General features: G+C 29.9%; 1 protein-coding gene across 7 annotated transcripts in view; it reads left to right on the plus strand.

The window, feature by feature from the left end:
• LOC105200463 (filamin-A) overlaps positions 1-27,341 on the plus strand; it is a 133,124-nt gene that overhangs the window by 84,165 nt on the left and 21,618 nt on the right. For 5 of the 7 annotated variants that reach the window (XM_039454599.1, XM_039454598.1, XM_039454600.1 and 2 more), the window contains 2 exons: positions 5,579-5,717; positions 16,633-16,858. In XM_039454599.1, the coding sequence (XP_039310533.1) occupies positions 5,579-5,717; positions 16,633-16,858 (365 nt within the window). Of the gene's footprint in view, positions 1-5,578; positions 5,718-8,502; positions 8,619-14,023; positions 14,260-16,632; positions 16,859-27,341 lie in introns of those variants that run through there. The other 2 variants (XM_026138889.2, XM_039454601.1) reach the window with 2 other exon arrangements.

Raw genomic sequence — 27,341 nt, forward strand, 5'->3', positions numbered from 1 at the left:
TTTGACTCTCAGAAGTAACTCGTTACCGTTACCGTTACATAGAAAGTAACGATTCGTTACGTTTTCGTTACTTTTTTAATTTTAAAATAAAATTAGATAATGTTTAAAAATTTTCATATAAGTCTAAACCTATAGTTCTTAAAATAAATAAAACTACAAAAATTATATAGGATTTTCTGAAAATTCATATAGAATTTATTAAATATAAACTACGTAAACTTTTTATTAATATTTTTAATAAAAAATTAAATTATTACATCACAAAGGTTTTATTTTGTAATGTAATGTAAAATTTAAACCACAAAAATGTTTTACTTTAGTGTTACATTTTTATCGGATTAATTTACTTTTTACTTTTAACAAAAGTTGATATCTATAAAGTTTGTTATTATGCTAATACAATTCTGTGATTGGTTTATTTTACAACTATTCTTCAAAACAATCTTAAATATAATATAACAACAAACTATGAATATTGATTGAAAATTATAAAGATTGAAAATTATATCATAAATTAAAAAGTAACGATAAAAGTAATTATTAAATTCGTTACCGTTACTAGAAAAATGTAACTACGTTACCGTTACAGTTACAAAAAATAAAAAGTAACGCCGTTACTAATTCATTACCAAAAAAAGTAACTGTAATGGTAACAACGTTACAAGTAACTCATTATTTCCCATCCTGTATATAAGTCCATATACAAAATGCATCTGAAAATGAACGTTAATACTGACAAGGAAACACAGGGAAGTGTCCGCCTCAGATTAAAACGAGTTTTTAATATGTTGTAGTACAGATAAAAATAAGGGACACGTATTTTTTATACGTGCCCATACGCACTTTAAGGGGATGAACCCCTTTGAAGAAAATCGGTTTTTTTCTTTCGAAGCGTATGCCGTCGAAACTATAATAGATAGAAAAAAATGTTTTAAATGAAAGTTGAATGGCTCGAAGAGTAATTTATAACAGCAAAAAAAAATTTTTTTTTAAATTCTTTTTAATACTTTTCCCCATCACTTACCTATTTTTCAAAATTTTTATTTTTTTTTATAAGCAAAATAAAGCTTATTTTATTACGAATTCAACGGTATATGATAAAGTTACAACATTCCTATTTTCCAAAAATAATTAAAAACCTCTCTATACGCACGGTACGCGCACCCGTCCGCGCGTTCGTGCGCTACGGAAGTGACTCCCTCCGATTTCGACGTGCCTTTAATATGTTGTACAGATTAAAATAAGGGACACGTATTTTTTATACGTGTCCTAATACACTTTTAAGGGTGAAACACCCCTTTGAAGAAAATCGGGTTTTTTCTTTCGAAGCGTGTATCGTCGAAATTATAAGAAATAAAGAAAAATGTTCTCAATAAAAGTTGAATGCATGTTTTTCTCGCATAAGATGACAAAAACATTTCGAGGACAGTCTGTGTCTAACATGAAAACGCAGACATTGAGAAAAACATTTACTACAAAATAAAACGACACTACACTAAAGAATAACAACAATTACGGTGTTGTAAGACATTAATTTCTTGTTTAGAAAATAATATGTAATTAATATAAGTTAAACATTTATTTACTGGTCTACATGATTCGACTAGAATATTTGTTCTCTTCAACATTTTATAAATAAGGAGACTTGGATTACAAAAAATTATTACTCACACATTCCATACCTTCACTATCTAACGCCAGCTCATCAACTAATATAAGAGAACTAACATAAAACTAATTAAAAAATTAGTTAGAAATTTCATCTTTTATACTGCATTTATACAATTCAATTAAAGTGTTTATTAAATTCCATTAGTGTAGAAATATGCATAACCACGCTACTGGTGCGTGCACTTAGGGTCATTTCCTATCTTGAAATAGAATGTTTACGTCTCGACAGTATTGACATGTATAGATTCAAGAGTTACGTATGTAAGAAAATGACCCAAAGTGCACGCGCCAGTAGCGTGGTTATGCATATTTCTACACTAATCGAATTTAATAAATTTGTTGACAACATTAATTGAATTGTATAAATGCAGTATAAAAGATGAAATTTCTAACTAATTTTTTAATTAGTTTTATGTTAGTTCTCTTGTTGTTAGTTGATCAGCTGGCGTTAGATACTGAAGATATGGAATGTATGAATAATAATTTTTTGTAATCCAAGTCTCCTTATCTGTAAAATGTTGAAGAAAACAACTATTCTAGTCGAATCATGTAGACCAGTAAATAAATGTTTAACTTATATTAATTACATATTATTTTCTAAACAAGAAATTAATGTCTTACAACACCGTAATTGTTGTTATTCTTTAGTGTAGTGTCGTTTTATTTTGTAGTAAATGTTTTTCTCAATGTCTGCGTTTTCATGTTAGACACAGACTGTCCTCGAAATGTTTTTGTCATCTTATGCGAGAAAAACATGCATTCAACTTTCATTGAGAACATTTTTCTTTATTTCTTATAGTTTCGACGATACACGCTTCGAAAGAAAAAACCCGATTTTCTTCAAAGGGGTGTTTCACTCTTAAAAGTGTATTAGGACACGTGTAAAAAAAACGTGTCCCTTATTTTAATCTGTACAACATATTAAAGGCACGTCGAAATCGGAGGGAGTCACTTCCGTAGCGCACGAACACGCGGACGGGTGCGCGTACAGTGCGTATAGAGAGGTTTTTAATTATTTTTGGAAAATGGGAATGTTGTATCGTAACTTTATCATATACCGTTGAATTCGTAATAAAATAAGCTTTATTTTGCTTATAAAAAAAATAAAAATTTTGAAAAAATAGGTAAGTGGTGGGGAAAAGTATTTAAAAAAATTTTTTTTTTTAATTTTTTTTGCTGTTATAAATTACTCTTCGAACCATTCAAATTTATTTAAAACATTTTTTTTCTATCTCTTAAGCCTGATCTACAATGTGCTCTTTGCGTTTTGTCTTGTCCTTTTTGCTTTTTGTTTTGTGCTTTCTGCTTTTTGTTTCCTTGCTTTGTGTATTTTTGTCACACGAAGCCGAGAGACATCGTCATGCACAAAAGGCAAGGATTTTTCTGCACAAAATTAGCAAACAATTCGCCAAAAGCTTCGTTTACTTGTATCTCAGCTTTATTTTCTTTATCAGACATATTTTTTATCAGACTATGTTCGATTCACCACGATACCGTGGTCGTATTTAACCTAACCAACATGTTTCTTTGTCTTTGTTGTCCGAGATAAAATTTGACGAACTTCAGAAAAGACAAGAAACACGTGACAAAAAACACGATTGTCGGTAAAACAGTGCGCGAAGAGATAAGAAAGCAAGAGGCAAAAAGCAAGAAATAGGAAGCACAAAGCATATTGTAGATCAGGCTTTATAGTATTGACGGTATACGCTTCGAAAGAAAAAAAACGATTTTTTTCAAAGGGGTCTTTTACCCCCTTAAAGTGCGTATGGGCACGTATAAAAAAATACGTGTCCCTTATTTTTATCTGTACTACAACATATTAAAAATTTGTTTTAATCTGAGGCGGACACTTCCCTGTGTTTCCTTGTAAGTATACATATATTAAAATATATAAATACAAGCCTAACTATTATAGAAATAAAGAAAATTGAAACACAATCACGTATGCATTATATACGTACTTTGAATAATATATTATTGTTATCAGTAATTTTTTCAGCATTATAAATATAATTATTTTTTTATTTTTGATTTATCAAGAAACACTATGAATTAGTTTTTTAGGTTTCTGTTTGGGTCAAATTTTGATCATTCGCGTACATCCTCCTTTATTCAGCGCGCAGTTTCGTGAATTTGAAAAGGTATATAAAATTACACAATAAATATTGGCATTAAGATCTGGCTATAACTGATAAGGCATTTCGTTTATATTGTGTAATCATTTCTTAATTCATTATTATAAGACTACTTGCTAAGGCTTAATTTCTTGTAATTAACAAGATATGGTTCCAACTCTACAGGTGTATATGCAAAGTTAAAATAATAAAAGATCAATAAAGCAATTTATTTAAGATGGCTACTTTTGCAATTTTAACGACGCAATTATGAGTTTGACATCGTCGACGGATAAATTACAGATTGATAAATTGAAATTTGACTACAAGTTACGGAAAAAGACTCACACCATCAACCGTGAGATACAAGTCCATACCATTAACAATACCATACATAACAATTGGATGGACAGTACCAATCATATAACAACGATGAAATAATTATGTAACGTAAAGCGTCAGATTGCGTGTCACTTTTTAAATGTTTTTATAAGCTTTATCATTGGTTTAATTGTTAATTATTCATGAATTAATCATACGTCACGTGATAAAACTATCAAGTTCACATGTTGAAAAGGGGCATGTGAGTCCGAAACGTACATGGTTGTTAGAATTAAATTATAATTATTATACATAATTGCATATCTTATTTTTAACATCTATGTATGAATGCTTTTTATTGACCTTTTATTATTTTAACTTTTTGTAATTTAACTTGTTTGTTACAATGTTGAGATGGATAGTGTAACTGTAAATCATCTGCAATATTATATCCGTGAATATTTCGGGATTTCAAGACAAAGACGTGTACTTCCTATCCCATCCATACATCGTATGCGTTTAAATGTAACTGGGCACGTGCCCTCCAAAAGATTGTCACAACTCGAATCAAATCGACTATAAATGCATTCTGAACGTTGACAGTAGTGTACACAGCTGTTACCTCATAATTCATCTGTGATATCTCATGTTCGAGTTGGCAAAAGGTGTCTTCTGTCAGAAAAGACATTTTAGAACGGGCCAAATTCTTTATCCCAAGTATACCAGGTGACAAGATACCACGTTACGTCTAGTATTTTCAATAATAATAATAATTTTCCAATTACTTTTCATATATTAAAACTGTGACCGATATTCATACTTAATTCTTATATTTAAGAGCATCTCAAGTACTATTTTAAGATGTCGTCAACCACTCACAAAACGGTATTAACATTTGAAGACTCATGATGAAATAAATAAGGTCTTGAAATAAGATTCGATTATGAACAGCAACCTGTGTCCCGTAACAAGTAATGATGTGTAATTTAATGCGGTACAGAAAGATGTATGAGTGAATTATGATATCCAATTTATTTATTTTGTATGTTTTATGTAACAAAAATGTTAGTTTTTAAAAATTAAATTTTTTTTGTGTATGGAAAGAAGTGTTCAAATAAATTACATTGCAATTTAGATGTATGCGAAAAAAGTTTTTCCGTGGAGCTTTAAAATATTTTTTATTGTTTTGACGACTAAATCTCATTTCCTTGCTATAAAAACATGGATATAGAATTTAAATTTGATGTTTTTTTACGAAAAAAGGAGAAATTTTATAAATTTCTTTATTAGAGATCGAAAAATCTGAATAATTACAGAACAGAATTGCGAGAATGTACATGAAATGTCTATAGCTTATTCTTGAATGAAGTAGTAGCAGCGCGGCGTCATGAAAATATGCGTGAAAATTTCTTGAATGAATCTCCGTTGTATATTTTAATCTCTGAATAATACGTCTCGGTTTATGATTTCAGCGAAGTCGTTGACATTGATATAGAAGACAACGGCGATGGCACAGTTAACATTTACTACACTGTTGCCGATGCGGGAGATTACACCCTTAGCATTAAGTTTGGCGGCCAACCGGTACCTGACGGATTCTACACCTTTACAGTGAGTAACAGTAATATTTTAATATTTTACGGTCTATTTCACAAATTCATTGTTTTCTTTTACATCTATTTGTATAAAACGAGATAATCGAAATTGGTCAAGTTCTTTAAACCATTTATATTTGTATATGTGTGTGTGTGTGTGTGTGTGTGTATATATATAATTAATATATATATAATTATTTTGGTAAACCTTTACAAAAGGGGAGCAGCTTCTGACGACCTTGACCTTGATACATGTTATCAATGGGAAAGTACTCAGTGACATACAAAAGGTTTTCAATAATGCTCACCTCTTATTAAAAAAATATCATTACAGAAAGAAAAAACAGTTTTTCTTACTTATTTCAAAAAATATTCATTTTACAAAAAAATGTGTCAAACAAAAATAAAGCTCGTAATAAGCTCTATACAAAAGGTTATGTGCATATTTTATCTAACTTCAATACTGTAGTTGTTATAATAGAAAAACTGTTTTAAAATAATTTTTTTTTAGTTTGAGTAGTTTTGTGTGAAATGTAGATGCTAGGGCGGGGGAGGGGCGGAACCCCTTCCCCGCACCCCCTTCCCCTATTTTTCTAACTTAACCTAATCTTATTTTAGTTGTAATTTGATCAAGGTTATCTAATTGACCATGTTGCGATATTAAATTTAAAATTATGGCCCACCCTTTCCCGCATCCACCACGTTATTAGTGGACCAACTGAGACGGGGTGGGTTAAGTTAAAAAAAATACAGGGAGAAAGTGCAGGGGGAGCGGCGGAGCCCCACGCGTTCTTTGTATGACATGTAAAAATTTGAATTTGTCACTTTTTTTTAAATAGTTTTTTTAATTATAACTCCTAAAGTATTGGAGTTAGGTAAAATATGTATAGAACCTTATTTGTAGAGCTCATCACAAGCTTTATTTTTTATTTAACACATTTTTTTGTAAAATGAATATTTTCTGAAATAATTATGAAAAACTATTTTTTCTTTCTTTGATATTTTTTTAATAAGAAGTGAGCATTACTCAAAACCTTTTGTATGTCACTTAGTACCTTCCCATTGATAACATATGTCAAGGTCAAGATCGTCAGCGGCTGCTCTCCTTTTGTAAAGTTTTACCATTATTTTTTATGAAAATGAACATTTCCTTTTCATCTAAAAAATTACAATTTTAAAGCTCTACTGAAAAATATTTTTTGCATATATCTAAATTACAATGATAATTAATCTAAATACATTTTCTCTCTCTTCATGCACAAATAATTTTAACTTTTAAAGACCAACATTCTTTAATATACAAAATCAATAAATCGGATTATTCGACAATTTACTTTTCTATTTTTGCATTTTGCATTAAACTATGCGGAAAGAAATAACTTAAAAATATCAATCAAATATCAATAGTTATTGCAGTTTGAATTTTTTATTGCTAAAAATTAACTATTAAAAATGAAATACTTTTGTTGTAAGATATAACTTTATTAGCTAAAATTAAAAAGCATACTTTGATATAAACTGATAAAGAAATGATAGCTGTTCTATTTTGCGCGCATAAAACCGCGCGTTCAAATTACAATTGTTTACACCGCTACGTACATACATGTATTTAATTCTAGCAACGAAAAGTTCTTCCGTATCTGCTACATTTTAATAACTAATAAATTGAGCTTTGCCAGCAATGACGTTAGAATTTTCTATTTTAAGGACACATCTTAGGTTAGTTACTATATTTTAGTTTCATTGATTAAACATTTCTCTGTGTATATAATCACTATATTTCTTAATTCTTTTATTGAATTAGTCACTTTCAAATTGTATGTATCTTATTAATGAAATTCTGGAATTTTCTCGTGTATTTATACCGTAAAATGTTTCGGTAAATGTGCTGCATCCATTCAGTGAAGTGCAAAATAATTAGAAGAAGGTGGGACAAGGGTGGCGAGATAAGATGCGGTATCCCCCCGTTAGTATTAAAGTTAGTATTAAATTATAATATACTTTGAACTGTATCCCATCTTACCCACGGGAATACCCCGTCTTATCTCACTCGTGGAGCTGATGAAGATGGGAAGAAGATCGGGAGAAATGCCTTATCTTAATTTTTACAAAATAAAGTTTATAATTCTCTGAAAATTTCATTTAACAATATGTTGAATAATTGATATCCAAGAAATATTTAACAAGTAAAGGTGTTTCGTTGATTACGAAAATCCAGCTTTTATTCATCAAGTCTTAACACCGTCTTGACCCATCTCCCCCTATATAAAATTAAATTGTGAAACGCACCAATGAAATTATTTTGATACTATTTAACGAATTCTTTCCTTGTTGCATGAATAACATATCATTAATATGAATTCGGAATTCAATTTTTAGGTATTTAATCTAACGATATATAAAGTACTTGAATTAAATAAAGTCCACTTAATTAATTTTATTTTTTTTTAATTCTATTAAAAGTTTGTAAAAAATCTATTTATTTAGCTTAAATATATTAATACATTCTGATATTTATAATCAACTTATCAGTTTTAACACGAAATCTGTTGTCACGGAACAAACGATCTAACTTCGTTTTGTGGATACTTCTTCTTGCGCGGAACTTCCTCCTATCGGCTCCCTGTAAAAAGTAAGACAACGAGCAACGATATGCGTGGAACCTCTTCGTAATCGTCTTCCCGGTACCGATCTGGATACCCGATGCTCTCGTCGACGACGAGTCCCGGGTGGGTGGGGCGCGAGGTGTAGCTAACTATAGAGGCAACACGTAGTGCAGGATATTGTCGCGTAGTCTCCAGCGAAACAGTCCACTGCGAAGGCTCATCGGGATCGCATCCAACGGCTCGTTATCGTACGAATCCCCGCCCAATCATCACGTGGACCCCGTCGCGCTGTAACACGAATTCCGCTCCAAGTAACATACACACGCATCTTTATCTCTCGCTACATCTTCTATGTCTGTACATCCTTTCCCATCTTACACGACTCAGCCAGCTCTGTGTATGTGTGTGGGGGTGTGTGTGTGTGTGTATGTGTGTGTGATTTGTGAATGTTGTGCGCACGCATGTGAGTGCTGTCGTCATCAAGTGGTCCAGAGTGCCTCCAATCGCAAATGCTGGAACGCAAACGCCATTAACCTGCTAAAAGTGAAGAGCCACGAGGAACTTTTATTAATCCACGCGATGTGTTTGACTGACCAAACTATCTAATCTAATTCTGCATATGTTAGAAACATTTTCTTCTTTTTTAAAATATGAGTATTTTATATTATTTCATCATGTTTATCAACAATTATGATTTAATCTAGGATTACATTAATAATACGATGAAAATTGTACATTGTTTTACACTGTCTGACCATACAATTTTTTCTACGTGTGTTTTATAAGAAATAAATATAATTAAACATTATTTTTAAAAATCTTTTTACTTATATACTTTCAATATAATGATACAAACAAGCATGTCGCATACAGATGTTATCCGTCTACCTATTTGAGCCGAATAACTTCTCTTTCACTGGCTATATCAGTAGAGAAGGACTAATATAGTCAGACATTTCTCTTTCTAACAATAAGTAAAGATCGTTGAAAGATTGAAAAATTTAATTATTTTCATACTTTCCCTTACATTTTTTTTTTCAGAAAATTTACATTTTTCCGTCTTTATCTTCAACATATTTGATTTGTCCGAGAGATGCGCGAGTTATATGAAACACGATATAAACGCTTACACAGGGCGCGGCCAGTATTTTTCGTTATCTGTATAAAATTATTTAGATAATTATTTTGATGAAAAAATGACTTTACACATTTTCTTTCTCTACTTTATTAGAATATAAATTATCTCCATCTTTATCTTACAATTAGATAAAAGGTATTATCTTTATCAAATTATCTAAGTTAATATAAACAATAATGAATATGAATTTTGATTGGTTTATTGTGCAAATATTACATAATAATAGCATAAATTGTCAAAAATTTTACAATAATTACACTAAGAGTTATGGCACGTCAAATAAAATTTCTAAATATTTGTCCAAAATTAAACAAATCTAAATTGAAGTATAAATCTTTTACAATTATTTCAAAAATAGCTTTTATTTAAAAGGTTACTATGCTAAATATGTAATATTTCATGCTGCAATATTTCTACATTATAATTTAATAATAATTATGCATTTTTATAAACATGTATATATGGATTAATTATATTTCTAAACATTTCGTGCGTAATACAGCTAAAAGATTTTTTTTTCAATATTTAAACAATTTTTTTCTAAATTTAATTTTACAAATGATTAAAAGATAATTTGTCATATCGTCACACTTTTGCCAAAATACTATTTCAAAAATAATTGCGCCAACAGTATTAAAATTTTATAAAAGGTCAATATTTCTATATCTATTTTTGTATTTGTAAATGTAGCTACATAATTGCAAATTATAATTTTTATACAAGATTTCATCATATAATTTAATAAATGTTGTCCTACCGGGATAAGTTTTGTCTTTAGTCCTCAGCCTCTAAGCTATCCTAATAAGAAAATTTTTTGAAATGATAATAACAAATTGTACAAATTGGAAAATAATAGTGCAATGTAAAAATTATCCCAATACCATAAAATTTCATCAATGTGTATTAACATTAATTTCGGTTTAACATTATATTTTTCTAGTTTTCTAAAACTTAAAACTAAAAAAATAAACAATAAGTTAAATTGAGATCAAAATTAATTTATATAGAAAGAAAGTAATCCAACATGGACATAAGTAATCCAAAAACTTTTACAAAGAATTTTGCTAGAGAGAGGAAGAGAAGAGAGAGAGAGAGAGAGAGAGAGAGTCATTATAATGTGAATTATATAATTTTTCTACATTTTTTAAATTGGTTTTTATTTGTGTATTTATTCAAATCAAAAGAGAAACATTTTTTGTCAGAATGAATTTATTGAACAACTTGTATTTAATAAACAAAGATTTATAAATAAAAATATACATTGTTTTTATAACTTAAATTATTTTGCTCAACAAATATACTATCTTAAAATTATGTGGATAAAACGATATAAAATTTTATCTAGATAAAGTTAAAATTAAATCACCTTTATCTTACCAAAAAAATATTTATATGTAATTTATCTTATCTTTATTTAGATTTTAAGTTCTAAGTACACTGCGTGCAATCACCACGTTTTATGACATCTGCTCAATTGACTCTAAATTTCAATTCTTAAGAAGTACCTATCATTGTTTCGAGATATACGTGAAATATTTTCTTGATACATGAATTGTAGTATTTGCACTCAGAAAAAAATGTCTTCGAATAAAAAAGATTTGAATAAAAGAAATTGTGCGTTGCTATACGGTTAAAGAAAAGTTTCTTTTAATTTGAAAAAATTTTTTGATTGTTTTTTTTATTAGAATTAAAGATATTTAATTGTACAATGCAAATCTTTTTTTTAATGAAAGAAATATATTTTTACAACCAGAACAGCTAAATTATTTTTTGTATTTCTGTCAGTACTTTCTTTGAAATAAAAACTTTGAAATAAAAATTAAACAAATAATTCATTTATTTTAAATAAGAGCTAACATTATTTCTTGAAATCAAATTTTTATTTTTCCATGTATCTTTACTTCAACTTAAAGAAATTAAGTTAAAGAGACAATTTTATGAATTTAATCGAATTTTTTCTGAGTGTGTGTTATTTTCGATTCTACATTGTTGTCACAAATATGTATCGTCGTTTCAAATATCCAATAGTGAATAGAACAATAATTCGAGAAGTCACAAAACAATTGTTTTAATTAATACATTTTATTTTGCTTAAAAATAATTTTATCCTCCTATTACGCTGACGTAATATTTCATTTATATATTTTTTTTATTTATGTTTTTATGTATTTATGTTTTCATGTCTGTTCTATTACGCATTTGGAAATAAAATATAATACTTTAGTATTTAAATATTTAAAAATGAGAAAAACGTATAATAAACTATATTGTTTTACAATTTATTTTAATTTGCTAGAAGCCTAAGACAACCGGTTTAAGACAACATTATTTTACGTCAAGAGAAATTTGTAATACAGAGTACAGTGACAGGTCGCTTCACGCGTCATAACTCTTCGAAACTGCCGCGCATAAATAACATTCAGAAGTTCACAACGCGCTTGGCAATCGATCTATTATCTTATAAGATGACAATGAAACGTCTATATTATTGAAATATCAATCATATTGTCCATATTAAAGCTACGATCCATTTTGAAATCCAATACGCATCTCGATGCCGTCCATCCTCCACTGAGAGCTCCTAGACTATTTCGAGTGCGAGTCAAGCTTCCCCAAATTTATAAGCAGGAACGGAGTGGGTGGCCGAGGGAAACGGGGGAGTGAATTAATACCGTGAGTTAAATTAAACCCCGTGCCACGATTCACAACGGTGACTTTGTGCGACACACGGCTTGCGCCGCCGATGCGATGTTTGTCATTATTTCTCACTTTACAGAATCTTAAACTGAATTCTAAAGTAATTGTTATAATAATTGTCCATTTTTTATTTTTCATTTTTTTAGTTATAAATACGGAGATCCTTCATAAGAATAATATACAATTTTGGTATCTTATTTTCTATAACAGCAAATTTATTAATTTTTTTCAAAAGAATTCTACTTACGAAAGAAGTAGATAATCAAAGAAATGATATTAATAAAAAAATTCTGTTATATAATGTGAACATCTGCAGTCAGTTAATATTTATTTTGTTATTTTTAATATATGTGTCATGACTCAAAGAATAATACGCGTCAAAGTATATATTCATGCGAGAGCCGCGTAAATAATTGCAGATGCTTCGTAGGGCATTAAGAAAACCATGAATTTCTTACTTTAATGTCAGTTTAATATAGCTGAAGTTGTAAACAAAAACGCAACATATTATATTTGGAATTTATCCAAAACTGTTGTTCGGGATACACACTACAATGTCGCGAATCTAAGATTTCGTATTAAAAATATTGCAGTATTGCAGTATATTGATGTATTTAACATGTTGCAGACGATTCGAGACATACTGTGATCACAAAACATAAAAAACAACACAAACATAATTGATTGGGATAACATCAAAATTTTTGATTCAAAATCTAATTACAATAAAAGATTTGTTTCTGAAATGTTACATATCAAGAAGCAGAGTAATTTTCAAAGAGACGCTGAACATCTTAATGATTTATATTTTTATTTACTAGACTTACTTTCCAATAAATTTTAAAGTGACGATCAAACCATAATTTTATTTAGTTGGCTTATTTTCAAGACAAATTCTAACAAATTATTATTATTTTACATACATTTATATAAACAATTTTCTTTGTTTGGTCCATTGTTTCATAAATATCGATAACAGCCGAAAATATTACAGGTAAAGCTGTGTGACGTATCGCTTCTATATAATCCGAATCAATTGAGTAAGATAACAAATTTTATTTGTTTCACTGTGTGCCAACATTGATTCAATTGTTTTTATGTTGTAAGACTGTAACTTTTCGATTTTTATACCGTGATAGTTGATTATTGTCTGGAAACACTGGAAAATCTTTTGATATTGTACACTAGTAACACATAATTCTCACATTAAAAACGACAAATGGATAATGTGTACGATTTGGATTTAATTAATATGAAGACTTGAAAAACTAGAATGACAATGACAACATATATTTGTATTAACACGCAATACATGTGTCCACCCATTGCAATAAATTTATATTATTTTTTTAACATTGATATTGTTAATTAGGGGGGTAGTTTTTTGTAACTAGCCTGATGAAGACTAAATTAAATCAAAAAATTCCTAATTTAAAAACATTTTTAATTGAAGTATACGTTATATCCTCAAAAAGCTCGTTTACCTTTCTTTGTGATCATTCTATTGCAGACTACATTATCTCTTTTGGTGACTTCATATATTGCTAAATATTACATCTTACTATTAAATCACATGTTTAATAGTAAAATGTATATAATGGTGCAGTCAAAATTATTTGGATTTTACTATGCTATAACGGCAAATTATATTGCGTATTAAATTTTCCATTTTGGAGAAACCTACAGATCCAATATCACATTGGCCATTAAAAAGATCGATTTCCGATATTATTGGTAATTTCTTCAGTGACTCATGAATTGTTTGTACATTGTTTATTCATTACTGTAACGCAATCGCATCCACATATTGTGCTTTGTACTCTTAATTCTTTTGTACGAGTGGGGGCTGAGTATCTATTATGGTACATGAAATTCAGCATTGTGCCGGAATTACCGGTTGGATACCAGAGAGTCGCGAGTTTCGTGTCGGCCACCGACGTAGCTGGGCGTTTTCTTGCAAATCGGTGAAGCCAAATCGTGATAGCTGGTTGTCTGGTGCTGTACGCAACCAGTTAATTAAGCAACTCCTCGTAGAAGAAGAGGAAACGACCACGGACCTCTGGGAGACTTAGAGTATGGCGCCGATTTTGTGACGATCGCGAGCGTTTGCGGACTGAGTGAGTGATCACGACAAATTATCGATTGGACAGAATGGCACAGATTTGAACGATATAGTTGACAGAGTAATAATATTTCAAATTTCATGAATTATTTAACTTTTTTTATTTTATATCATATATAACACTGAATAAATTTAAAATGTATTTTGACATCTTTTCATGTTCTTATAATCTTTTCAAAAAATGAGGAGAAGGAATTAAAGACAAAACACTATGTTAGTGTATAATACTTAATTCAACCATTTGATGATGCAAATGGTTTTCGATTAGAATTCTCTTGTTAGGACTTATATATAATTACAATAATTTATTCTGGATTCCATGTAGATGGATAAAAAATCTTATAAAATTAATAATCTCTCATCTTAATATACACAGAAATACATATTTAATAATTTTTTTTTGTATTAAAAGTAGATTATTTAATATTTTCTCTTGTAAGAATTAGGCGAAGCATATTTCATAGTAATATCGCTTTGATATTATCGTGTCATGTTTTTGCACCATGAAAGCGACTATTTATGTAGCGCGTTCAGTATCCCCCCGAAAGCTAATTTTGGTTTCAGCTGCAATATTGCGTCTCAATGATCAACAGAATGATCAACACACTCTGCATAATATTTCATATTTTTTAGTTGACAGCAGTATTTTATTCAGAATTCGAGGTTTTCTAATCTTATGTTTAAATTCGATTCTCTTGAATGGGGTTCTTACCCTTATCTTCAACTGAGAAGAATAAAATTTGTTTCTATAAAATAATGCGGAAAAAAAGATATTAAATATTGTACATATAACATCATGTTATTACATACCTTTAAAAGAAAGTTTTTTTTTTTTAAATTTTCTTCCTTTTCTAATTTGACAGATTAAATATAATAATTAATATGGTTTAATTTATTGTATAATGTAAGATTGTTCTTTCGATAGCATGCGTGCTTTACAGACTAAACAAGTAATAAGTCTTCTGACAGTTATTTACAGACTAAACAAATATCATGTCCGCCAAAACTTTTCTGTAAAGTTATATTGATATTTAAACGTTGCTTTATTTCATAACTAATGTATTTCATAACTAATGTCATCGATGGAATTTTAATGTAACTTGTGGCTTACAGTAGAAAATAAGTAATACAGTGTAATCGCAAATTACTTTAATGCGAATTTATTATAAATGCAAGTTTCTCCTTGATGATGTAAACTTTGCAATAATTCTAACATGATTACATAATAAATTCTTTACACGCATGTCATTTTGGCTTACGACCAGTATCAAAATACGTAGATTCCATCGTAATGAGATGTAATGTTCACCATCTCCTGATTTCAAAAATTCCTACGCTTCTTTTTCCACAAAGATTTCGCAAGAATTTTATTAGCCCTCAGTAAAAAAAAAAATGTTTTGTCTAATGCCTGGCGTTGCTCCAACACCGAAATATCTTATCGATCATGCGATATCGAGATCCATTGTCGCCAGAGACATACCATCACCTTGTAACTGGCCAGTCACATATTTTTTTATTAACAATCTCTGTATTTATATAAAAAGAAATAAAAAGATAAAAAATTTAATCTAATATATTTCACTGAAACGTAATCATTTACGTATTTAAAGAATAGATTAAAAGTCAATTACACAATAAAAAACCTACTAGAATAAGACTAGTCTTATATATCTTATTAACTATAGTCGACGTAAAAAAATTTTTTTAACAATTGCAAATCCTTACAGTACACTTAATTTTAATTTCAATAAAACTTCTTCAATATAATATCATATAATATGATAAATTAAATTCATGAAAATAGTACAAGTTTATTTGAAAACTTTTGTTAAACTTTTGTACAGTTTTATTTAAAAATATCTCAAAATTGTAATGTGATAATAATATGACATGAGCAATTTGGAACCGGATTTGTATTCAGCATCCAAAGAACTGTAAGAAATGACTAGTTATTTTAGTGTTCGAAGAAAGTCATCTTTGTTGAATTTATACAAGAAACTGTTTCATCACACTGAAAAAACAGCTAAAAAATAAAAAAAATTAGCGAAACATAATACAAAATCTGAAAATAATTCTATTAGATCATCAAAATAATTATTGCAAAATGTTCAAGCAATGGTGGGCAATGCTGTAAAAAATTTTGATATTTCAGCTTCAGTCAGTTTGAGTGTCCTGCTTAATTATTTTGATAGTTCAACAAAATTATCTTCAGATTTGTATCCAACGAAATTTTTAAATTCTTTATCAAAATTGTTTTTTCGTGCATAAAATTTATAGTTATTTTTAGTGTAAAGTGTTTGGACTATAAATGGACTGCAAAAGGATTCGATTGTTGTTAACTAGTTTCTCAATTTCAACAACATTCCAGGCCTCTGAGGAATATCGGGAACATAGCACGCACAAAACACAACGGGCTCGCAAAACACAGCACAAGCAGAATCAACACATTGTTGAACAGCGCAGCACAACTTTACAAGAGAGCTCTACCGTCACTACAAAGCGTAGCAGTCAGCAGGAGCTATCGAAAAAGAATTTTAACGTTATTCGATTGAACTCCATCCCACTACCTATCGCAAGCGGTGGCACGGTTACTTGTAAGTAATATTTTTCTCTAATATTTCAAAAATTCTTAATATTTTTATTTATTCTGCAAAATTTACTTTGCCATTTATTTCAAAATTTGCCCAAAAGATTTCTTGTAATAGTTGCTGCATAATGATAGATATACATTTTGAGTGCATGCCACGATTGTTTGGACAACTGTAAATATGAAAATTATTACAGTATTCATTAGCAAATTAATGGGAGGTGAGAAGAATTAGTAATGTTTTTTTCATTCATGATAGAAGAAATTATTTTGTAATTCTAATTTGAATGCACAATTAATAGGGGGCGGGGGGGGACGCTATGTGCTGCATAATTTAACGTAGTCTCATATTACAGTGCTTATAGATTATCAATATTAGTTAAAAATATGATTAGTGTAACATCTTATTATAAATTACATCTTTTACTCGTATTTCAAAAATTCTTGAAATTTTCGTTTATTCGTTATTTCATTTATTTCGTTCTTTAAACTTTGCTTTGTCAATTATTTCAAAATGTCATCATTAAAAGGTTTCTTCGTAATAATTGCTGTATAATGATATAATTTTTGAGTGAATGGATCGACATCGGAAAATATAAAAATTGCTTTAGTAGAGAAGAAGGAGTTATTATGACTACTGTAAACATTACAACTGTCCCTTATTATTTCTCTTATTAGCTGACAAATTTTAATAGTTGCTTATGGAATTATTTGTTTAATAGCCCGCCATTTTTGACACTAACATTTCTTTATTTTAAATTACAAACTTCAAAAGCGTTCTTACTTTGTACCATAGATTTGGAAGGTCCCAGGTCACCTGGCTGACGTGATTCTTTTTGCGATAAATTCTTTACAGTTTTATCAGGGGGAAAAGGGTTTTAGTATTTAGATGCTAGTTAGCATCATGTATTATTAAATTGATTTCAATTCAATAAACATGATATTACTAATTCTTGTTCAACTTAGAGCTGTGTTATAACTGAAAAAGTAATTTTGCGCGCAATGTGATGAATTTGAAAAAGTATATAAAATCACACGAACGAGAATAAAATAATATTTCTAACGATATTTCTGATATTTCTGAACACAAAAAAATTTTTAATCAAGAAAATTCTAAACAATAGAAAATTAAAAATATATAACTTTGTAACAAAATACTGTTTGTTGTTTAAATCAAATTTTTAAATTTATTTTCGGGCTAACTATATTATCATCATTTTTCCTCTTCCACTGATTCTTTACTGCGTCACATTTTTATAAATCACGTCGTAAGTAATAAATATTTAATTATTTTGAGTTTAGAATCTGTTAAGCAATACATTGACGAATATAATCGTTCAAGTTTTAAGTAAAATATTGATTAAGAACAAAGTTATTCAATAAAATGAAAATGAATACTATATTGCTCCCTCTTTCTCTGTTTATCAGCAGTTTTTTTTCTACTTTATAAGAGAGTATCAAATACCAGCAATAATTTTTTTTCATTCATGAAAGCAGATATACATTATTTTGTAAGTATAATTTTAATGCCCAGTATATTATATCAAAAAATAGCGTAACGCGCTGCATAACTTAATGTCTCATACTACGGCGCCTAAAGATTATGAATATTATCTCTAAGTAAGGTAATAGTAAATTGTAAAATTAATTAAATCTAGTTAAAGTTGCTATCAATTGATGACCAGCAGAATTTATTCGCAGGACTGTCTGACTTATTATTAGCTCGTACTACTTCGACGCGCTATTCTCTTATTCCGAAACAGGTTGTGCATTCTTTTTAATATTCTCAATTCTGCTTAATCAAAATTTATGCAATGAGAAAAGATCTTATTGTGACAAAGATTTTTAATTACTTAAAAGATCACAAATTTTTAATCTTTCAAAACTGGATACCTTTTAACGCGCTCCTGAAAATTGAATTATTTTAAATATATCCTTTTAAACGTGACGTTTAAACAGTTGCATAGAATAACAAACTCATTCTCGATGCTGATCGAACTGTAAATAATATCGACATAATATTTTCACAGCAGTTAGTTTATTTAGTCTATTTTCTATTATTAGTTTAACTAGCAATAGTCGAACGCAAGTCGGCTGGAACCTATTCACTGCGCAGAAATAAATCATGGATTTTACTGCGCAACGTGTGGCTACGTGGCACCGTCAAGATTTTACGATGCAAATTCTTCTGCATCGCGCAAGACGGATTCGCTTCAGCGTGCTCTTAAATTCTCATATGGATAATTTACATTTACTGCCGTTCAATGACTAATGCACATGCCATTCTTAATTACTGCTTAACATTATAACGAAGGACATATCGTCATTAATCATGGATACGCACTGATATTGCATGTTTGATTACTCGTACCTATATAGATACACTTGATGATTTGATGAGTTGAATTGATTAATGACCGACGATGCAGTCTTGTGTAACACTTTGAGATTAAATTAAAAAGCTTTAAAAAATCAATTATTGCTATTAGATAAATAGAACAATTTGATCAATTTGAAAAAAATATTACATTGAAAAAAAGTTAGTTGAATTAACCTAAAATATAGTTTGAGTCAAAATTTTATTTTTAATTTCAATTATATCTCTTACACATCTATTTTGATACTTTTAATGAAGTATGTGTCATATCTCAAAACATTACCAAAAATAGAAAAATTTTATAGGCTCTATTAATATTACGTTTGAGTATCTGTGTAAAATTGAGCACAATTCTCTCTTATTGGTTTAAAAGTCATTTAATTTTTTGTTTACTCTTGATTTTTATATAAAACGCATTTTGTAGCACTTATTTACAAATTTCATGAGAAAATAGCGTTATAGGTTAAATTAAAATTTTTACATATACTAATATGGCTACAAATAAGTATTTGTGCAAAAAATCATTTAGATCTTCTTATTTATTTAAAATTGTAGCCAAGTATGGTCATTTTTACTGCAAAAATCCTTATAAACCAAATTTTTTATTTTTATTTTTATTTTTTTTTAAGCTTATTTTGGCAGAATTGGGCATTCGTGATCAAAATTTTTTGTTGTTTATTAGGAAGACTAAACTTGTGAAGCCTTCAGTTTTTAAATTTTGATAACTTTAGCGTATTGTATAGTCAAAATATTGGTTCCCTAAAGGAATCCTAAAATCATTTTTACTAGCCAAATTTCCTCGTCGTCGATTTTCAAATTGCATTTACAGATTTAAAAATCCTTTTCCACAATTTAAGTATAAACAAATAATAATACACACGGGATGGAACTATTTAAAAAAAAACCAGAAAAAAATTGAAAAGTTACAGTTTTGTTATGGACTTCTGGCGTCGACTCGTAGCAACATTTGCTTTATATAAAAGTTTCTACTGTGTAAAACAAATTTTGTCCCGATACTAGATGACATCAAAGAACATTACTGTGCTTTTAGAAATAAGCTTAGGTGCTTTGTACGTAAAAAATTTATGATTAAGAAAATTTCGTGTGTGTTTTGTCTGTATGCTCGTGTGCAAAGATCAGTGGGAGAGTAAAACAGAGCAGTACATAATTGGTGCTTTGATAGATAACACTAAAATTGAAGAATAAGGATAGATAATATAATCATGAGTATATTAAACAAAGATAGCTAGCCTATTCGCCTAACCTTAGCTCTATTCCTCTTACACTTCACCCCGCGTACGACCACGTGCCGCACGATTTTTGTTAAAAAAAAAATCTGTATTATCGATGTTGAGGAAGTTTAGCCTTTGCTTTAGGACCCCCTTAAGGTCGATTTCTTCGACGTCGGTAATATGGATTTTTTTCGAGCGAGAATCGAGTAGCATGTGATCGCGCGCGGGGCTAAATGTAGGAGAATAGCGCTAAGACTAAGCGAACAGGCTAGTGCTCTTTGTCCAGCACACTCATGAATACATCATCTATTTTTGCTGTTCAATTTCAGCACTATCTACTGCAAGATCTGTTATCTGCTGTTTGACACAATTTACTGTTTTGCTTACCAATTTGTATTTATACATTTTTTTAAACTAATTTTTTATTTTACGCTTCTTAGTTTCAGTGGTTTAATATTGTTCTTATTATACATGTGATCCCTAAGGTAGAACAATTTTATTATTATATAGTTTATCGACTTTAGCCCAATATTGACTCTTAGATTGACATCGGTGAAATCATAAAAATTTATTGTTATTAACAAAGATCAAGATTAAACGTAGACCTCAAGCAATATAGTCGACTTTCATCTGACGTAGACTTATGACTATTAATTGTGAAATTATGTATTTTTTATAATATTAAATGAAATTATTAAAATTATATTATTGCTTGCTTATATAAATAGACACACGCACACACGCACGCACGCACACGCACGCACACACATACACATATATCAATTGAAGAAATGATATAACACATATGAAATGCTTAATCCAAAGATATAGGATTTTACCAATTTAAGCATATTTTTCAGAGGCGTCATACGTAACATTAATTTAAATTGGTAATTTATATAATAATTAATTTGAGATAAAACTATAATACTAATGCATTATGAAACATTTAAAAAAAAAATAAAACTTTCATATTTATTATTTTATATAAAAATATAATTTTTTATATTATTATACCGATTTCAGAAGTTGAAATTTTTTTTTATTTTTAACCTTTTAACATATAATTCTAGACAATTGCGCGGGTTATTTGATAAATTTCGAATCTAATGAAACACTTATAATTTTAGGCAAAATCAATTTTATTTTTCACTATAGTCTCTCGATGCATTTGATCCATCTTTTTTTTCTAGTCCTTTTATTCCATCAGTAAAGTAGGTTTGTTTAAATCCTGCAAAATATTTACGCCGATAACCTTTTCATTGGTAGCGAATTTTTTTTTTTTCAACCACTTTTCCATGGAAACAAACAAAACTGCAGAGGGGCGAGAGAGGAACCAATTCGTAGCGTAATTCATGTAGTTTAATTTTAAATTATCAAATGCATTTTGAATCCAAATTCCAATGTCATCAAACACAGAATTCAACATGCAATCAGCTTTCTCACACTGAAATCTTTACTTGTAATATTTTGAACATACGGTCAGAAGATATACCTGCTATATCTTTAACTTTAGTCTCCGATCATCTAGAATCATTTGATGCATTTTGTCGACCATTTCTTCAATCGTTGCAATTTTTAGACGAACCAAATGCTTATTATCAAACACATTTGTACAACTAGGGAGACTTTAGACTTTTCTGGATGTGGAGTAATTCAACCAAGCGAAAGGGAGGGGGAAGAGGGAGAATGATTTCAATAACACGCAATTATTTAATTTCTTTCATTAGATGCGTTGTAGCGTGCAATGTGGGCATCAATCAAATACTATTTTTTATTATATCACTTAAAATTTGTCAAAATTTAAATATTTCTTTTTTTTTATAAAATTTCTCGAATTCTGGGTGTGGAATTTCATATCCTCTAAATGTTGGAAAGATCCATACCTCTTTTAAGGAAGCCTCCGTCCATGTGTACGGCCACGCTTAAACTTAGCAATCTAAACTTTAACCGTTGAAAACGAAAGAGCAGAATCATTGTAAACAGATTTCAACTTGGTTAATTACAGAACAATATACAATGTTTTTACACACATACCAGCGTTGAAAAATATACTAACACGCGTACTACAACTAACTGTCAAAACAAAACTAAACGTTGCATATGACTAAAAATTTAGAAATAGTCATTAAAAAGATACAGTTTTTAGATCTTACAACAATTTTTGAGTAGTATGTTGTTTTCGTGTATAAGTTCAAAACTTATCACCCATATATAATAGATTACAATCCTATTTTTGATAAAACCTTTTGAATTTCAAAGTGGGAAATTTTTCGTTAACTGCCATTTTAAGGTTCAAAGTAGGAGTCTTAATTCGCATATAGATTATAATCTATTATAATCCTCTAAAATTTACGTGTGTTCTAAACTAACAAAAAAAAATTCAGGTAATGTATCTTGTGGATTTTGAAAAGGTTCAATACCAAGATATTTGTAAGATATTAAGAGTTTGGTATCATAAAAATAATACATACCATTCAAGTACTAATACATCAAAGGGTTGGACTTACAAAATTTTAAAGTCTGGAATTATTACATGCATAACAGATATTATAGTGAATGGCCGAATCTCCAGAAACAGTCATGCCTAAATGGTAACTCTCGAATTTTCAATTTTGAATAACAATACATATTTAATAAAATAATGTTTTCAAATAATATATGTTATTTTTAAATAAATAAATTTAAAAAAAATGTTTTTGTGATATAAAAAAACAAGTTAAGAAAAAAAAATAAGAAAAAATAAATATTTAAGGAAAAAGAAAGATAATTATCAATTGGTCTCAAACAGTACAGAAAAAAGACTTTAACCATTTGATTCTGAATGATTAATATTTGAATATTACATTACTTTTAGATTAAATTCTATATTTTAATATTAATTTTTCTAAATCCGATATATAGCTGGATTTTCCCTTATAAGATCTAATAAAAAATACATTTTTTATAGGAATCAAATCAATTTAATTTTTATATAATAGTAAAAACTCTAGAGGAAGAAAGAGTAATATAGTACCCATTTTTATTTTATTGAATAACTTTCTTTATAATCAATATTTTATATTGAAACTAAAACAATTCTATTCGTCGAAGTGTTGTTTAACAAATTCTAAACTCAAAGTAATGAAATATTTATTGCTTAGGACGTAATTTATAAAAATGTAACGCATTGCATAATCGGTAGAAGAAAAAAAGTGGTAATATAGTTAATCTAAAAATAATTTTTTAAACATCAGTTTAGTTTAAAAAAAACACAGTATTTTGTTAACAAAAGTATATATTTTTAATTTTTTATTGTGTTCAGAATTTTTCTGATTTAAAATTTGTTCTGCGTTTAAAGACTTTAAAGGTATCATTAGAAATATCATTTTATTCCTGTTTGTAACATTAAACAACATTCATAAAATAACATCTCTGATGTTTTTGAACACTGCCCTTTACAATAACAATCGATTTATCGAAGAAATATTTTGATATAAAAATTTTGTTTAAAAAACCATATTAACAAAATCTTATGTTAAGCTATGGGTACTTACATGATGTAATTTTTTTTTTTTTGTTAGATTGCATGCGAGGCATTTTACTAGCGGTCATGCTGGCGATACCGCTAGAAATATGGCGTATTGCGTGCTACCATGCGTGCTACATTATCTTTCTTCTTGAATGATACCTTTATTACAGAAATACGAGTATACTACTAATAGTAATAATAATTTTGAGTATTAAAAGTACCAACAGTATATACTTAATATTTAAAATAAGTAATATATTACCTATTTAATACTGTTAGTATTACAGAACGCATGAACAAGGTCATTGATACTTGCAATTCATACATTTATACGAGGTGTGTTCAAAAAGTATCGCGAATTTTGTGTTTTTTCAAAAATTATTTATTTATTCATGAATATCTATTTTGTCCCCTTCAAAGTAAACCCCATGAGATATTATACACTTGTGCCAACAATTTTTCCAATCTTCGAAGCACTTCAAAAAATCATTTTTTTTATCTTGTTCAGCTCCTTCGATGCCGTCTTTATCTCGTCAAGCGTAGCGTAACGTCTTCCTTTCATGGGCCTCTTCAATTTAGGGAACAAGAAAAAGTCACAGGGGGCCGGATCTGGGGAATACGGTGGCTGCGGCATCATTAGTGTGTTGTTTTGGCCAAAAAGTCGCGCACAAGCAACGATGTGTGAGCAGGGCGTTTGGCACGAATTTCGCGGCGACCCGTCTCATGCCCAAATCATTGATAAAAATCGAATGGCACTAGCCAATCGATATGTTTAGGTCCTCAGCAACTTCTCTAACGGTGATTCGACGATTGGCCAATACCATTTTCTCCACTTCATTAATTTTTCGTCTGTTGTTGAAGTGCTCGGCGTCCGGCACGCTCGTCGTTCACATCTTCTCGGCCTTCTGAGAACATTTTGTACCACCGATAAACGTTGCTTCGGTCCAAGGTAGCTTCTCCGTATGCCACAGTCAACATTCGGAATGCATCCGCGCACTTAATTTCGTTTTTCACACAAAATTTGATACAGGTTCTTTGATCCATTTTTTTGAATAGGTAAAAATCGAAGACGATCCAAAACACGTGCAAGCAAAGCAGCTGTCAACAATTAAGTGAACATTCAAAATGGCCGAGCTTGTCGGCATAAGTGAGAGACATGAGTACCAACATAACGCCACAAAAAGATCGAAATTCGAATATACGTAACCCGCGAAAATTCAAAATTCGCGATACTTTTTGAACACACCACGTACTTAGCAGCAAATCTCGCAGGAAAAATAGAAACAGATCTGTCATTAAAAACCAGCATGTTAGCACACATGATAACACGCAATATGCCATATTTCTAGCAGCATCGCCAGCATGACTGCTAGTAAAATGCCTCATATGCGATCTAACAAAAAAAATCGCATCGTACCCACAGCTTTATTGTTTAACTTTACACAGATCGAAGTGTGTATGTACAGCCAAATAGAAAGTTAAATAACAAAAAAACACTTGAATGTACATACATTCGTGTGACAATACGCTCAAATTTAACAATAAGGAAGTATGTGTAATTAAATGCTAAAATATACTTGTTAGAAAAAGTTTAGAAGTGCTCAAAAGTAAAAATGCCTTCTAACAATTGTTACTATTGTGTATTGGCATATTAGCGCTACTAAAAAAACGGCGGACTACTAATTGAATAATTCCATAAACAATTATTAGAATTTCTCTCCTAATAATAGGACTAGTAATAATGTCTACAGTAGCCTTCTTTTCCTCTACTATTAAAATACAATATATTTCTTATTTACTTTGAACCCAATTTTGAGAAAACACAAATAATAGAATCATTTTGTTAGCATATCAGTAAAAAATTTTATAATACTACATTTTTTGTTGTAATCTATATGGTTTTTTTATTACGAAAAATAGAACACCACGTCCATTTAATGACGATTCCACGTACTGCTATATACTAGAAATTTTGTAGATCCAAGCAGAAAGTGTTAATCAAATGTTCATAATCATCATATCTGAATATTCTGGTTGTATATCAAAATGTTATATTATAATAACCTGAAATTTTTCGATTTATTTCCAAAATTTATATAAGAAAACATCTGTTAATTCAATCAATTATGGTTATTTTTCCGTATAGTTATTAATCGCTGATACATTAATAATAGCTAATAGTATTTAATGTTAAATTTGTGACATAACAATTAAATTTACAGTTTATCACATGTCTCGATATTACGAATAGTTTTATAATCAAAATTTCAATTATTATATACTCAAGAAGACCCAATCACAAATCGAAACGTCTATTCTGTTTTATTTCTTCTTGGGGAAAATAAATCATTTTAGTTCACACATGGATACCCAGTGTCGGTTCAGAGGCATTTCCTTTTCCTTGATTGATTTATTATATTATACATCGTGACAGCTTATTACATTTACTTTTTAATCTAAGTAAATGTTTTCAGATCTTTCTTAGCTAACAAGTGTAGTAAATAAATAATTACCCGTCAAACGAATAAAAGTAACAACGATCCGTTTCTGTAATTGAGTAACTGTTACAAGATAAGCGAAAAGGACATGTTCTTTTGATGGACGAGCTTACGTTGAGAAATAAACGAGCGATGACGAGTAACGCGATGCAATTATATGTAATGTTTCTTGGTCGACCAACGCGCGTTCGGAAAGCGTCAAATGACAGACACGACGGATTCGTATTCGCGCTTTATCCACTACCTTGCCAAAAATATGGCGAGCTGGACAGACTAGTATGTAGAAGGACGGTATGTATGTCGAATAAGCGCGACGCACTGTGTGTCCGCGATATTAATATTAGGTGATTAAGTGGCTCCGGATGCGCGTACCCGTGGTTGGTCCAAAGCCCGAGTCCCCGAGCGGCCGAAGATGATAGCGATCCAGAAAAAGATCGATCCCTTCCACATCCACGGCCTGCTTTTTCACCCTCCGGTCCAGATCTCTCTCTCGCCGGCATGTGAAGATCAACTGGAGCGATTTTACGGTCGACGAACCCGCGCGATTCGATTCCGGACGGTGGTTTTACTCCTTGCCAAGAGATCAATATCTCGTTGCTGGAAGCCCGCTGCAATCTCGTGCAAATAATCTTCCGCCTCCAGCTCGCTAAATAATATTACTTTTATCTCGTGACGTTAACGTCACGAGTCTGGGGATAGGTAAATTTAGGACGGAAGTTGGATTCGAATGAAGAATCACTTTGAATTAGCTCGTTGATTTTCGCTGACGAAAATTACGTCGAGAGATACTTTCGATAACTTTTGACATGCTCCGATGCATGCGCAAATAATATTGCACGTTCAACGCATCACGCTTGTCTGCAATTAGTCAG

This window comes from Solenopsis invicta, chromosome 10 (assembly GCF_016802725.1).
Source record: "Solenopsis invicta isolate M01_SB chromosome 10, UNIL_Sinv_3.0, whole genome shotgun sequence".
NCBI lineage: Eukaryota > Metazoa > Arthropoda > Insecta > Hymenoptera > Formicidae > Solenopsis > Solenopsis invicta.